We start from the raw sequence: 16671 nt of genomic DNA, 5'->3' as shown, positions 1-16671 counted from the left end.
AAAGGAACTCATTAACAAGCTCCTTGGTTACCACCAAAATCACCATGGCAACCAATGAAGACGAAAACGTGTAACCAGATTACAGGAGAAAGGTGTGATTGGGCTGAAGTTCTTAAAGTTAGTCATTAAAAATCTGATTGCAAGGATGAAAGTACCTGTAATTTAATACACTGTGCTGCAGTACACAATGGAACTAATTGCACATAAATGCTTTTAAACTAGCTCCTAATTATAGACAGCTTTGGTGCTGCAGTTTTTTATTAGCATACTGTACATGTTCCATACGGACCAAATAGCCTCCCATAGTTCCATCCTTCATCTACAACAAAGAGGTTTATTTCAAGAAGGACAAGTACTACTACAAACCCATTATTATATTACCATAAATTAGCATACATTACCCATTGCACCATGTGTTCTGGCTGTAAGAATTACATGTCAAATCCAGGGCTTCCACACATTAGATAATAGTGACCATATCTTGTTATCTGATTTTGACACAGATATCATTTTCATATGCATATGCACCAGACCTGCACTTAAAAAAAAAACCAAGTATGTGAGTTTATGCTTTGTGCTACACGCTAGAGTCGACGTTCCAACAGGCATTTAATGAAGGGTTAGGGTTAGTTTTATAATGCCAACATTTGATAATTAGCCGTAAAAATAAAACAAGTGCAAAAGTGACGGAGGTGGAATTGTCGGAAAATCTAAGAAGTGGGCCATAAAAAAAAAAAACACCCTTAAAAGTGCTAGGAACCCAGGATAGCACCCCAATTCCTACCTATGGCGACATCCTGCATGCTCTTTTGTAAAGTGCCTCGAGATAACACTTCTCATGAATTTGCTTTACAACTAATGATTGATTGATTGATTGATTGATTGATTGATTGATTGATTCTTCATAGTTTGCATTGGAAGGCTGATTACACCACAGCGCTGCGTCGAAGGATCCGTTAAACAAACGCGTCGTTGTTTGTTACTCCACCTGATGCATCCTCTTGTGGCCCGAGAAATCCCAAGAGTCCTTGCACCCTCAGTCTCACATAACTATGGTGACTTGATCTTCATTCATTTACATTTGTGAAACAATTGTGTGGCGGTAATAATCAGGTTGTCTGGTGCATACGTTGCTAGGCGACAGGGGTGGAGCTTAGAAACAGCAGGGTGAGGGCGGGGACAGGTGATGATGTTAACAGCACTCTACACAGGCAACTTAGGCTGGGTCCTTTGTATCCTGAATCCTTCAAAGGACGCTACCAACAAATTGAAACAGCTTATTATTGGCTATAAGAGCGGTGAGGGGCGGGACTTAACTTTACACCAACTTTTTGTGTCTGTGTTGCAACAGGCTGCTAGTAGCTTTAACACTATTGCATCAGTGTTTTTTTCTGTGAGCACGTATACATCCACTTTATGAGATACATCGGTTTAATATATACGTTTCTGAATGTGTCTCCAATTCCTTCACAAGGCGGTGCCCCGGTTGGGCCACCCCAGTGAAAACGCACCCCTGTTGTTCAGGGTGAAACTTTGAATACCTGAGCAAAACGTCATGCCAAAGATCCACCAAAGTTGTCAAAACATTTAAAAAATATCTCTCCATCATGTGTGTGTTGCAAGATGCCCTCATGTCAAACATAATGGAGATTCAAAATCGTATAATCTCATTTTATAAATCTGCAATGTGTCGATTTGAACATGTGTTTTAATGCTGAGATAAGAATATTACAGTACAAATGTGAAAATGTGAGGTAATGGATTAATAACATTAAATTACATTTTATATTAATAATCAAATGCAAATGAATCTGATAGCAATGTACTCGTGTCCATCTACAACAAATTGTGGAAAACAGTGCAATTTGATGCCTAGGATATAAGGATGTGTCCTTTGCAGTTTGTCATATTTTTGTGTCACTTCTCTTTGGCACTTATTGCACTGTCAAATCAAGCGATCAGAAATCTGATTTCACCCACAAAACATTGAGCATTCTCCACTTGTTTGCCCTCATCCTGTGAGTTCACAGTACCAAAGCAGAACCCTCCAATATCTGAGAAGGTAATATAAGCCTCAAAAGAAACTCTTCTGTTGCAACAAATGAGAAAAGCAGAAAGACGCCAACCTTTCTCTGACACATAAAGGTAACATTTATTTGATAGCATCAGTGAGGCTTGTTTGCAATCCAGCCCTCCTGCCTTCGTTACATAACTACAATATCACCCTGACATTTATTCTCGTCAGGGAAAGTGAAACAATAACCAGGCTGCAATCGTCATTCACTCCGAAGTAAACTGAGCAAGTAAACGAGCAGGGTTTGTATTCTGTTTGCTTTGGTTACACCAGTGACTCAGCAGCAAATCCCACGTCTCACCAACTGTTTGGGCAGGAAAAACACGAGGAGCCAGTCAGGAAGGCTCCTGAAGAACCATGAAGGGACTGAGTGTTGTGTAGTGTGGTGCTGCCACTATGCACCTGAGCTCCATTTACTGCTTCAAAGAGCCACTGAGTGTGTTTGTGGAGCTCTCTCTTTCTGCCTTGTGAAAGTAATTCAGTCCAAAAAAAAATTCTCTATTTCTCTTCACCACCTTGAGAAAGCCTTCCCACTAAAACCAAACTTGACTTTTGAATCAGATGTTATTTGACTTATTGTGCAATCTAATGTAAGTCCCAGAACGACTATAAAAATCCTTAACGTCATGGCTTATGATGTTGAATGATGCATGCCAAGAAAGTGTTGTTTTTCTTACATTTCTCACAATATCATCAGCATAAAGGCACAGTGTAAGACACTCAAGAAGAGAAATGCCCATTTCCTCTCTACTTCTCTTTATGTACCTGTGTCATTTTTGTGTAGACATGCTGAAGAGAACACAACCATTGCTTTCTCAAGAGGTATTATGAAGCCCATGATGGCTGTCACCATATTGGAAAAAACACTGATGCTAACTCACATCCGGATAATCAATAAGACTAAAAGATGAATCTTGTACCTGCCTGTCAGCCAGAGTATTCATAAACTGACTGTGCTGGCGGCTGTGGCTCAGTGGTAGAGTCAGACGTTTGTCAAGGGTTCCAATGTCCAATGTCCTCAGGCGAGATAGTTAACCTCAAATTGCTCCCGCTGATCCCGGGATTAGCTAATATCACAACTTAAACTGCAGTTTAACATTCCTCAATTACACTGTGCTATCTTTTGTCCTTTTGTGATGACCTGTGAACTCCCAGAACAACTGTAACAATCGTTAACTTCATGGGTTACGGTTATTATGTGAGCTGAAGAGTTGTTTTTCTTACATTGGTGAGAAAGAAATTAATTAATTGTATTGGAAGAGAAATACAACACTTTGGAGTTGTTGGATATCTGAAACCACTTTTTCTCAAGAAATGGTCCCTTTAAAAATATTCTGTCTATCAGCCTTTCTAGTATATTTACAGAATTGTTGAGTCCCAGCGCAAAAGGGAACACTTTGTCTCGATAGAATTATTTTTAAATGAATGTGTTCATCATTAATAAAAGAAGTTCTAGAAAGAGTAACAGCAGCCATAGTCTCACTTCTGTCTGTCTCCTCATCTGTTAGGACGCAACGCCGCTGAACTTGAGCTTCGTCCCTCTGGACATCAAACTAACCAACTGGGACGACCTGCCGGAGGCCTTCAGCCGGCGTCGGGAAAATCGAATACAGGTCTGCCCTTCCCGCCAGGCTGTGTGTGTGCATGTCTCCTGCGTGGGGCTTTGATATCTGTGAATATGTGTGGGTGCGCATGTGGATAACACCAGGGAGACGTACCTACCTAATGATTCATTATTGCAACAAAAAAAACACCTTAAAGGGAAATTCCACTGGAGTTATTTTAGCTCTTAAAATGTGCCAATATCTCCTCCTTGTGATTCAAAAGAAAGACAAGAAAATTCAACCATATGGCTTTGCATAACTTCAAAGACGACTTAAACGTGTACTCAAGAGTTTAATTGGAAGTTAGCCCATGAGCCTCATTTTCTACTCAGATCATTTTGATTGGTGTGGCAGTCAGTAGGGCTATCTTTTCAATTCCACTGACCCAGTAAAGATGAGGCTGCATGGGGTTATTAAACAGGCTTGTTTGTGTGTGTGTGTTATTACCGTATGAAAGTAATGACACAGCTGATCACGAGGAAGACAGGGAGCAGCAGGGCGTTGGAGGCAAAAGAGATAGGAGTGTGGATGTAGACAGGGCCTGAAGGCGGAGAGGGAGGGTTTGGAGGAGGTGATGGAGAGAACAAATAAGAGATGTGCTGGTTCTAGGGGAGGGTTTTGGGCATCCGACGAGACCAGCGATAGAGAAAGTGCCGTTTTATGAGGGTCATTAAAGGAGACGGATCATCGCCTCAAACGACCCCGCACGCCAAGCCAGCTAATATTAAATCCTGCAATCTGCCATGGCAGCAACCGAGCGGCTGACAGACGCCCCACCTGTCACCTTGTTTATGTTGGTGTGTAAAACGCAGGCGTGATTCCCAACCGTCTCCTGACCCATCGTTTACGCCCTGTTACACAGCAATTGTCCATCAAAATCGATACTAAACAAGCGGTTTAATGTGCGCTGCAGCGCAGCTTGGAAGCTGAAACAGATAAGAGGCTGCTCAAACTAACAATTTTAAAATCTTTTATTTATTTGGATTTCATACCAATGGGTGTGGTGATTGTAGCTTACCTTTTATTTTATGTTTAAAGCTGGAAAATATAGTGTTATTAAGGGTATTATTTTGTGAATTATAAATAATCCAGAGCAATAGATAGTTGGCCTCTTTCACCAACCATTCTTAGGAAGAAATTAACAAACAGTCGGGAGCACGATTTGACTTCTAGGCCTTGGACTAACCTTTGACGACCTCGTGGAGCAGTAACCCCGGGATATCTCTAAAGCTTGTCCGACATTCCTGCCCACGTTGAGCCGGGTTTCCTCGATCCGTTGTGATATTAGACACATCCTGAGTGCAGATCTTGACCTTTTGATCTCCCTCTGGGCTTAATACAGACAGCTCTGTATTAGCTGCTCAGCTCAATTCCAAGTGCTTCTAGTGGAATATCATCCTGTAGTTACCAAATCAAATATCTGTATGAAAATAAACTTTTCATTCATAGAGTAATATCATCAAGTTACAAATTCTGTTCTGTTTGCTTTTGCATTCACAATACGAAACAATATTTATCAGGGTGCTTGTTTTTTCTCAGTTTTAGGCTTATAAGCAAAACATTAGCATAATTATTAAGGCGTGACTGATATGGAAATGTTTGGGCCGATATCTGATACCGATATATCGGCCGATATCTTTCTTATATCAACTTGCGATCTCTACAGAAAGATAGAGATACACAAATGAATGCAATGATCCCTCAAATGCAGTTATCAATCACTTGTGGAAAAGATATGCAGTATAATGAAGACAAAATGTTCACTCAACTGAAAAGTAACTGCGCATGTACGTACATGCATCACCGCTCGACAATCTGGAGAGTGATAATGCTTGTTGTAATCTATATAGTGCACTCTGCTGGTGAAAGAGAACTGCTAGTTTAATACAATGAAATACTATTTTACAGGTGAATAAATCTAGTAATATCTGCGCAAATCTGTGATAAAATAAGCCGATGCCGATAGTCACTTGATATGATAATATCGGCCGATATTATCGGCTGGCCGATTAATCGGTCAGGCTCTATCCCATAGGGATTCATTTAATATTCAGGAGGGTTACAACGAACCATTCAGATTAAAGAATGTCCAGTATACAAATAAAAAAAACCTATGTTTAAGTTTCCCTCATTGATCATGCTCTAAAATATATTCAGATTTAGTGACAACCAAAAAAGTTTATCCAATTTGTTATTATTTTATAATTCAAAATTCAACTCCTAGAGTAACAGCAATGCAAGCCTGGGTAGTGAAATCTCTTTCTTATATTGCATATTGAGTTTTATCTTCAGAAATATAATCTTTGTGTGAGAGAAGGTATCATCTTTAGGAGGGGAGGGGGCAGTCCTCCAGTGTAATATAGGCCGGTATATTGCCCATTAGGCCTAGGTGCTTGGTGTGCTGTTTGTTATTTTGCCAGCGGATTTTCTTTGAATCCTTGACTTGGCTGAAAGCATAGAAGGCTCTCTCTCACGGTTTGATGGGTTTTATTCAGCCATCAGGAAAACGGCCTCCATGTGTGTATTTGTGTGTACTTGTGTGTTCCGCAGGTATGGATTGTTTGTTTTCTGCTCGCGTTTCAAAAACTTAAAAAATATTTTTGCTCTTAAAGAGACTCCAGTACCCAAACTGTCAATTTGTGCTGAAGATGAAGGCTCCAGCAGTTTCAAATTTCATCTTGAAATTGAATATGAAGCGAGGTGTCTTGTCCGCCCCCCACCCCCCCATCCTCGCTGCAGGTCCTGAGGTTCGTTCAGGAGTGGAGCAGCCTGGCAGCCATGAAGCAGAAACTGCTCCGACGCAGCGGCCTCCTCTTCCACAGCCCAACTCTTGGCCTGCAGCAGCTGGCCGCCGCCCAGCGCCCTCACTCGAGCACCAAGAGGTCAGTTTCTGGCTGGAAATGTGTTCTTGAAGGAAATGTGCTACTTTGACTTTCAAAAGCTTAACTGTGATTAATTATTTTGGCAGTCATTGACCATTCACTAAACCCTGCCTAGAACATCAGTGCAGGCCTGCCGAGCTATTCACATGTTGAAGAGCTGTGCATCATTCTTAAGAAAGACTGATACTCCCTCTTCAACGAGTGTTTCTTAGACTTTCCAAAACCCAAAAAGTATTTACACTAAGTGTGGAGAAAAACATAAATCACTTAAGTATCACAACTCTTCCTATTTGATATTTTGTTACGACGCTTTAAAGACATAATATGCTACATTCTGAATATGAATACCCTTTATGTAAATACATTGTGGAGTAATTCATAAAGACAGAGGTAAGTAAACTCTGTATTTGTTGTTCTCAGCGTTGTGTTCACTGTGTTACAAAAAAGTTAGTTTGAGACAGAATTTCCAATATGGCGACGGCCATCGTTGGGCTTCAAAAGTCCGCTTCAGAAACCGATGGGCGACCTCACTGAGGCTACATCTATATGTATACAGTCTATGGTAACCTAGCAACCGCAACAGCTGCACCTGAAATAGCTAACATAGCTAACATCAGGTAATGTAACCTATCATTTTAAAGATAATTTAAAGTTTCAAGGCCCCTTTTTTAAAAAAAAACTTTGGTAGCTATTCGATTGAGTAGTATCCAGTTACTAACATCATTTTTTTTTGATTAGACGGTGGATAGCGTAGGTAACTGGGGAGAGAGAGTGGGGAATGACAGGCCGGAAAGTGCCACAGGTTGGACTCAACCGGGGTCGCCCGCTTGGAGGACTATTGCCTCCTAACATGGGGCGCGACCTACTCACTGGGTCTTCTGCGCCCCCCATTACTTCCATTTTAAATGGTATTTATTACTTGAACTCTTGAGAGTCTGCCAGCTTGTTTTGAATCGGTGCGTGTTACATGACCCCTAAATTAAAGACTTGTTTTCAAGGAGTCGAACATAAACCGAAGAATCAGAGTAAAGTATATATTAAATATTAATTCTAATGAAGGAAACAAAGGAAATATGGGCTAATGGTCTGGCTGACAGAACAAACAAAAAAGAAGGGTAAGTCACCGAAACCAGCCCACAGAGGGCTGTCGGCTCAGGAACTCACCCTCTGCCCTAAACCAAACATCACACCGACTAAGCTCCTGAACAAACATTGAACAAAAGCCTTGAAGAGAAACAAACCTGCCAGATCCATCAGTAAAACATGATCAACCGCAGCTACTGCATGAGCTGTGACAGTCAGGTGCAAAGCAGAGAGAGAGAGCAGAGCGGAGCAGGCCAGTTTCTGCCTCCTGATGTTGACATGCAGTAATCACCCCAACCACACACACCTGAGGGAGAGAAAACAAACCATAAGTAAACATGTACACATTATGGCTAGCAGGGGGGGGGGGGAAGAAATAGCGTCCAATGTAACAGCGCGTAATGAATCTGGGGAAATGTTGAGCCTCGAACGATGCCCTGGATGGACCCTTTGGTGGAAGGACACATTTTTTGGCTGCTTTTGAAGGAGACTTGGGAATGGGACAGCGTTAACAGTCTTCTCATGCAGCCAATGAAAAGGGACAATAACAATCCCATTCCAGCCCATTAGCCATACTCAATAACATGTCTACCCTAACTAGCTAACGACTTACAAGAGTATCCCAGCATTATTTATTTTATTGCTAAAAGAGCCCATCAAGCTGACAAAGATAGAATTACACTCATCAAGGCCAATCAGTGGTAGTCTGAAAAGCCTGCTGTTTAATAAAAACAGTACATATCCGTGTGTAAGCTAGCAGACAGAGTAAGCTTGTTGGCTAAAAAGAGAAGCATGTTTTTATTTCCCTCCATCTAAAATTAAGTACATGTTTTTGTAGATACTAAAATCTGCCTTCATTTTCACCATGGATGAAATTCTGATCCAGCAAACATGTTTCTCCCTCTGAAGCGAGGAAATAATTTGACCCAGCGCCCCCTGTTGTGCCAGTTAGTGTACACTTTTTAAGCCGGAAATATGGAGATGAATAAGTTTCCCAGCGTTATGTCAGAAACTGAGAAGCAATGTGGGAGATTTCACAGAAAAACAAGCAGATTTGTAAATACTAACTGCCCCGGGCGCCATGGAAGGCTGAATAGCATTTGTGTGTGTGCGTGTGGGTGTATCAAAGGGTGTCAGCTGAAGCATAAGAGAGGATGTGATGTGTGTGTGTGTGTGTGTGTACATGTGTGTTTTTTGACAAACAAGCATTGTTGCTGGCACACTAATTACAGCTGGCGTGTATAGAGGCAGGGAGAGTTTGCCAATTACAGGGTAGACTCGTGTGCATGCGTGTGTGTGTCTAAGTGAGAGTGTTTCTCAACCGGGGAGCGTGTTTGGGTGCATGAACCTAATCAAGGTGTGAGTAGGAGGCAATTGGCCCGGCTTGATTTGATACCTGTTTGATTTATTCACTAATCAGAACCAATCAAGCTCCAGCGTCGGGCTCAGCGGGGCGATCGCGGGCTCACCTTTCCAGCTCTGAGACGCTCAGTTTTCAACTACTTCAAACTTAGGAGCACTCTGCCTTGGGTTTCCAACACCGTGGATATTTCCGTTATAAGCCACTCACGGTGATTTACCGTGATTTGAGAGGGTTTTAATCCAGTTTGCATCCTGCCTAAGTATGCTTCATTGCTTTAATTACTGCAAACACTCGCTATAAACAGTCTATTGCTTCTATAACACTGTAATCATTGTAATGAAAAAAAGAATGCAGATAACTTCTTCGACTCATTATCTGAATATAAGTAGCTCAGACACTTACCGAAAGAGGAAAGAAAGAGTCAATGTTTTTCTTCATTATTGCCTATATATGGTTATATAGTTTAGTTTTCTGACTACTCAAAGCATCGCAGGTCACACCGACACATTCACACACTGATGGTAGAGGCTGCTGAGTAAAGTTACTTCCATCAGAAGTAATTAATCCCATTCATACACATTTAAACGCCTCTGACGCAGTAGCAGAAGCAACTTGTGATTAAGTGTCTTGCCCAAAGACGTATCGGACATGTTGCTGCAGGAGCTGCGGATCGAACCCCCGACCTTCCTTTTCAGAGACGACTGACTCTACCACTGAGCCACAGCCGCCCCATATATCATGGTATAGAAAACACTTCCATTCAAATGAAATGTAAAATAAGATGAATTATGAATTACACTTACAGAAAGTATACATTATAATTTAATTCCATCAGAGCCCATTATGACACTATATAGAGTTTGTTTTTTTTGGCATTTATGAGTTCCTTTTTAATCATGCATACCAAGGGTATGAATGTACTTAAATCGTCAATACAAAGAATTGCACCATTCTGCACATCTTTAGTTCTGGTAGAGTGGGGCAACCAGTTAAGTCAAGTTTTTTTATATAGCATATTTTCATACAGCAGGTGTAGACTCAATGTGCAAGATAAAGGTTGTTTTATGAACACACTCTTACTTATTGGCTAACAATCAACAGTAATTAAGAGGTTATTGAGGAAACCATTACTTAAATGTCTTGTAGCTGTAGACTACTGCCATGCAGAAAAGGCATAAATAACTACTTGATCATTACTAATTAAGAACCAGAAGCTTCCAATATGCATGCTAACATGTAACAATTTAATGACCATACTTCCCATTGCATGAACCAGCTGGGAATTTTGAGCATCCAACATTTACTAGACTGCATCAGTATCAGCCGTATCTCACAGAGGAAAGTGGAGAATAGCAGCAATCAATCAAAGTAGCTTCAGCTGGGCCAGACTGCAGCATAAGCTCGTTAGTTGTATTTCACACAGCTGAGCGGGGTCTGGCCCCGGAGCTGAACCGCGGGGCCGGTGTAGGCAGAGGCAGGCCTTAGCTGCCTGTGGGTCTGTAGATACGCTGTCAGCAACCCGCTGCCATACAGACCTGAAACAGCACTCCTACAGCTGCGTTTCAATAGTTACCAGCAGAAAAGGGTGTCCATATGACCCCCCTGAAAAAAGAAAGAAAACAGTTAACTGCTGGGTTTTGCGGAAGATGATGTGACCTCCAACAACTGTCTCGCATATTTCTAAAATGTTAAGCTTTCAAAAAGTAGAGAATGTACCATATTACAATGAAGTCATAGTTCAGATATAGAGGAATCAGGAAACTGACAAGAAAATCCTGTTTATATATGAAGCTACAACAGCAACCAGGCAGTGAGATAGACAAGTTGACATGTTGAATATTAAGTTTAAAATGGTTCTGCTAGGAGGGGGTTGTTATTTTGGACAGATCTAGCTGTTTCCCAAAGCTCTTTGTATTCTGCCGAGGTAAGTTAGCCGTACGCTAACTTTAGCTGCTTACCGGTACTTGGCAAGACAGATTTGGAGGTGGTCTAAATCCTCTTGTGTGGTTGTGGCGATTAAATAAACATGATGCATACTGTGAAAGAGTGAGTTTTAAAGGTGTTGGAAGATGGAAATTGTTAACTCAAGACAAAGCCAGGCTACCCCCCCCCCCCCCCCCCCCTCGACTGCTAGCTTTACTTTTTACTTGGCAAGACCGTTTTGGAAGTTGTCTAAATCTTTTTGTTTTATTGTGTAAAGTAAGTGATTAAATAAGAATGATGTGTAAGGGGTAAGAGTGAGTATTTAAGGTATGGGTATGCTATTTTTTTTAAAACTGTGGATAGAGCCCAACGAACTGTTCCAACTGCTCCTTGTCTTAAGCCAAAGTAAGCTAGCAGGTTGCCAGCTTTAGCTTCTAAATTGGCCGCTCCAACATGGAAGGGGTCCTAATTGTATCTTCTAACTCTGGCAGTATGCAGTTGTTGGAAGCGTGTAAACCGGGTCAACAATTGACTGTAGAAAATTGTATATTTTGTCATTTTGTTCATGGTAGCCATCATTTCTTTTTAGTAGTTGCATATTTTAGTAAATTCATATTTTAGCTGTAGCAAGCTAGCAAACTTTTAACTATAAAGCATGCCAGGCTAGTACACTAACATTGATAATAAAGTTTACCTGATGCTCATTCTATTTTCTTCATTCTGCCGCTGAAGCTCAAAGGAGCTTTCTGCTACGTGCTTTTGGTAATTAAACATCAGCCACTAAAAAAAAAAAACAACCTTACTTCTAGCGTCCATGTTTGTTTTCTTTTTCCTACCAGAGTACTTGAATGCATGTATGTCGTAATTAAGACTGCACAACAGGGAAGTACGATGTTTCAGAGGAGCATGTGAAGGCAGCATTATGCCAAGCTAGGTTAGCGGGCAGCTAGCTTTAGCCTCTTACTTAGCAACGCAGTTTTGGCAGTGGCCCCATCTTGTCTGGCTTCAAAATGTCAAAGTCTATTTTGAAAGGTTCTTTGAGGATGTTAAAGATTATGTTTACATTCAGTGTTTAAAACCAAAAGACATGGTGCGAATCCTAGAACCCTGCTAGCTAGTTTTTCATTACCTTAGCTTCACCTTTTAGCCTCTTAACACCACAACCAACTTAGCCAGTGGCAATATGCAAACCTCCTAATAATAAAGACACCCACCTTTGTAAATGTTGTTCAATAGAAGTACTCATAGTCAAAAGGTTTTAACCCAACAAATGTATGCATAAGGACAGAACAGCAGTCACCTTAGAGTACAGAATTACTGTCCAAGTATAGCTTCATAAAAAACATGCAAACACAGACACTCATATCCACAGTCTCCCAGAAGCGCAGTTGGACTCCAGTTTAGTGTAAGGTATCTTGTTTCATCCTGCCTCTGCGCTGGGACTGTTTGAAGCAAAGGAAGCTCATATGTTTGATGGAGACTTACCTTCTTCCTCATCTCCCCTCAGCTTCCACAGAAACTTCTGCTCTTTGATGTGTCTTCCTCCTCCACTTTCTGCCTCCTGTCATCCATCTTTCCTTCATTTTTTTTTCTCTCTTCCCTCCTATACCTTCTTTCCATCTCCCTTCCAAAGAAAGTATTCTGTCCAGATGGAGGTGGTTGAAATGCATAAAGATGTCCCTGCAAAGCCTGCAGGGCCAAGTATAAATACTAAATGCAACGCTTAACAGTGGCAACACCATCCCATTTAAACAGCAGGGTGTTTCTTGGAGGCTACTATTTCCTTAGTTGTAATCAAAAACAGCGTATTCAAGATTGAAATGCATAATTTAACAATTCAAATAGAATTAAATAACCAATTCATATTCAAATGTCACTTTTATATGCATTAGATTGCCCATTCAGAGAATAGGTGCTGAATACCTCTGTGAACATCACAGATATATAAGTACACTTATTATGGCTGCAACATTTAATTGTGTCCCTGTGCATTGTACAAGTGGCATAAACAAGCTTTCAGGAAAATGTAAAATAGTTTAACCACAGGCCGTTTTTAACAGTGTAGTTAAATAGAATTAAATGTATAAGTCCAGGAGCTGTTCCAGTTATTGATTTTATTTTCAGCGCTGGCATTGCTACTGTTTGTCTGCCAGCAATAAAGTTCCATCCAACTAAGTTGAAGAAATCGACAAAGCTGTCACAGCAAGTGTTTGTAAAATGCAACATTAATTATCGATCTACTAATTTCTGAACAGCTTCATCACCTGAGTTGATTGTCTGTGAAAACAGCCATGCCCCCTGATGGTGGCCTCTTTCTCTCTCCATTCATCTTTTCCTCACTTGCATTAGTTTTTTTTTTTTTTTTTAAAGCAGCCATTTGGCTTTTCATTCCATTAAAAACCTTTGCTCCATTTCTAATCCCTTTGTAATTCCCTCGGACCAAACTGCCTACAGTGGGATGTAGTGGTCTTTGTCCAAGCAGCATATTGTTATTAACTTCACTGATAAATCTTAAAGGTACAAGCAACTTTCAGAGAAGATGTCCAGTAGATTTCACCAGTCCCTCAATCCAAAATAAAGCTGTCCAGTCAGCGCTTTTCTGATCTCCGTTTAGATATCCAACCCTAAGTCAGTTGGGTTCTTATTTTATTCAAACGCATTTTATCATTGTGGTTTACAGAATAAATTCCCCTTCGGAAGGTTGATTCTTAAATCGTTTCCAAATGAGAATGAGATCAATGCTTCACCTTCAGAAGGGTCATTACAGAAAGTATTACACAACGATGCGTGACACGAGCGGCAAGTGAGGTCACATAATATGAGACACTGAGTTCCTTCCAGCAGCAGGTCTGGTGTTTAGTCGCCAAGCTTGGCCTCTGACCTCCAATGGAAGAGGAAAAAGAAAGGATAATTGGTCTGTTGGGACCATTAGAGTGTTGTATCATCCCTCCGTGGAAAGCCTCAATGTAACCTGGGGACGTTTGGTGATTGGTCACTTTTCTCCAAAGACCACAGCAATTTTCTTCTGACCAGAACAAACAAGTCTCCTCCTCCTCTCCTGTATTTCCTGTCAACTCAGACATGCTAGGGTCATTTTAATCCTGACCAGATTGACATGTTGTGTTTCATGCAATTTCCGACTTGCACACCTAGCAGGCGAATTACAAGGACCATAAAAAACGATGGCTGGGTAGATGGATTAGATTAGATGATTGACGATCCCTGTGGGGAAATTAGATTGTTGCAGCAGCAATAGCGACAGTATTCAGCAGGGGATGAAGACAAACAGACAATAAGAACGCGAGAAGAATAAAAAATAAGCTCCAAAAGTCATAATTTGTGCATTTAAGCACTATGTGGTTCCAAAAAATATCTAAAAAAAAACCAAATGGCTTTCCACTGAGGCAGTTTTTAAAGCTTTGCCAGTTCTGTGGGTGTTGGTGTGTGTTACATTTCTGTCCCAGGACTTCTGCAGTCTCGACCAGATGACTAAGATTACAGTTCTGCCTGAGCAACAACAAATTTCCCATGATACCTGGTGCTAATGTTGTCCAGAGAGAGTCTATCTTCTTGCACCTACTCCCCCGTGCTCTACATGTGAAGAGATCTCTTCATGGACCTCTCTGGTTATATAACGTCCACAATATCCTCAATTCCCTTACAGCCGTTTTTATCCCGTTTTTTTTTACAGGTACCTCAGTAAGGACGATGTGGCTGAGGCCTCTCTGGACAAGGCCCAGCGGGAGGGGGGCAGCGTGCGACTGGTCACCAAGGAAAACTTCTTTGCAAAGAGGAGATCTGCCGCGTCTGCGACACCACCTGCTTCAGAGAGGTAGGTTAAGGAATAGATATGTGGCTGGACCTTCAGGACAGGCAAGGTCAAGCCCAGAAGGGGCGTAGAGAGGGGTGGCCAACGGTGGTATGCCCCACTCCTTAAAATGTTAAAAAAGGTGCCACACTAAAATCCTACTAAAAGTTTGATTTACTAAATATCATGTCAGAGGCGGAAATTGGGCAATGGGCTGCTAATAGTTTTCGTTACGTGCTAAGTAGCATATTATGTCTTAGAGCTTAAAGTACAAATAAATAATTCTACAATTCACTTAGCAGACGTTTTTATCCAAAGCGACGTACATCAGAGAGTAAGTTCAACACAAGCAAGGATCTAGAAAAAAGGGAACAATGTCAGTAAGAGCAAACGATCAGCTTTGAGTCTGATTGGACACACAGGCGCTGACAGGAAGTGACCAGAGGCAAAGCACAACATTGAGGGCAGTTCTTGAGAGCTCTAATCAGTATAGAAACCATCTTATAAGTCGTCGTTATCAAACAAAAACCATTGTCTTTATCATCATCAATAATATCGAAACCATCATCATTATCATCATTAAGGTCGAAGGTATTCATGAAAGAGCTGGGTCTTTAGTTTTTTCTTAAAGGTGCACTGCATACTTTGCACATATACTTCACAAGACAGGTGTGTAGGAAAGGAATGAGTCCATATAAATGTGCATGCACTCTGAATTACTTTAAATGAACTAACTAGCAATGTCTCAGTACCGAAACATTGCCCATGAATGTATTTTTGCAAACTAGCATTGTGCAAGAGTTTGCATACACTTTCTGTAAGTATTTTAAATTGTTACTTTGGCGATATATCCTTAGTCCTCTAAAAAAAAGAAGTTGCCATTTTTTGTGTTGCTTTAAAGGGTTCCGTGCAATTTGCATGCAACTGATTAGGGGGCGATAGACAGGGTTTATAAATGCAATTCATTCATGTGTGTTTGCACATAAATGCCGGCACACAAGTCAGTGCCTCATTCGGGGCCCCACAGGAAAAAAAACTCTTGACATGCCCTGGTACTCAGGTGAAGTTTAAAGATAGCTGTATGTTCTGCATTTTCTACATGTAATGTTTGTTTTGTTGGTGCGATTTAAAGTAAGTGTTAAATCATGTAGGTGTGATTTGTAATTCATGGCTCATGTCCAGACATGTTCTTGTTTTTCAAAGGTAATTCGCCATGGTCTGTTCATGTAGGTCATTTTTGTCATCACACTCTTTCCTCTTTGGGATTTGATGTATTTTCATTCCCCGTCCCTTTGCAGTCTCCATGGAGACCTGTATTTGCCTTGTGGGAGAGGCACAAAGGCCCCGCTGAGTGTGTTAGTACAGTAAATATAGACCATAATACAATCTACTTGGTGAAATGCGACGACCAGCTCACCCCAGGAGGGAATATCACCATGGAAACCTGAGGCAAAACACACCGCTTTTTTTCTCACACGTACAAAGCAACAGGTGTGACAAAATGCCTGTGGAGGTCGATAAAGTGTCTTAAAGGTGCCATACAGGATGTGTGCCAAAATGCTTTTAATAACAGGAGGAATTACCACGTTATCTGTGACAATTCCAAAAAGAATTGAGATGGGGAGTTGTTCAAAAAAGAGAAAATAGCACACTTTCTAACATGCTAAACAGCTAGCTTGTTGTGTGTGGTTTTCTAAACACTTCTGAACCAAAATAAGTTGCCGTTGAGCTGATTACTAGCTAACTTTATGTACTAGCAGTTTATGTTTTGCTACATTTTTAGATGTGTGTTTAGTTGTACCTCAAAAGGCAAATAAAATAACTGCAGAGCTAAAAACCCAAATACAACCTCATACTGTGTGAAACAGTAGGGATGTGCAAGAAAATCTTTTTTAATATATATTTGGGCCCACAATGTCAGTCAAATTTTATGC

General features: G+C 40.9%; 1 protein-coding gene across 4 annotated transcripts in view; it reads left to right on the top strand.

Moving 5' to 3' along the window:
• zranb3 (zinc finger, RAN-binding domain containing 3) overlaps positions 1–16671 on the top strand; it is a 90814-nt gene that overhangs the window by 63061 nt on the left and 11082 nt on the right. For all 4 annotated transcript variants that reach the window (XM_061032808.1, XM_061032806.1, XM_061032807.1 and 1 more), the window contains 3 exons: positions 3583–3687; positions 6418–6560; positions 14621–14761. In XM_061032808.1, coding sequence (XP_060888791.1) covers positions 3583–3687; positions 6418–6560; positions 14621–14761 — 389 coding nt within the window. The remainder of the gene's footprint in view (positions 1–3582; positions 3688–6417; positions 6561–14620; positions 14762–16671) is intronic.

Source organism: Labrus mixtus, chromosome 24, assembly GCF_963584025.1.
Source record: "Labrus mixtus chromosome 24, fLabMix1.1, whole genome shotgun sequence".
Lineage (NCBI taxonomy): Eukaryota > Metazoa > Chordata > Actinopteri > Labriformes > Labridae > Labrus > Labrus mixtus.
The sequence above is the reverse complement of the archived record's forward strand: the minus strand, read 5'-3'. Positions and strand labels throughout refer to the sequence as shown.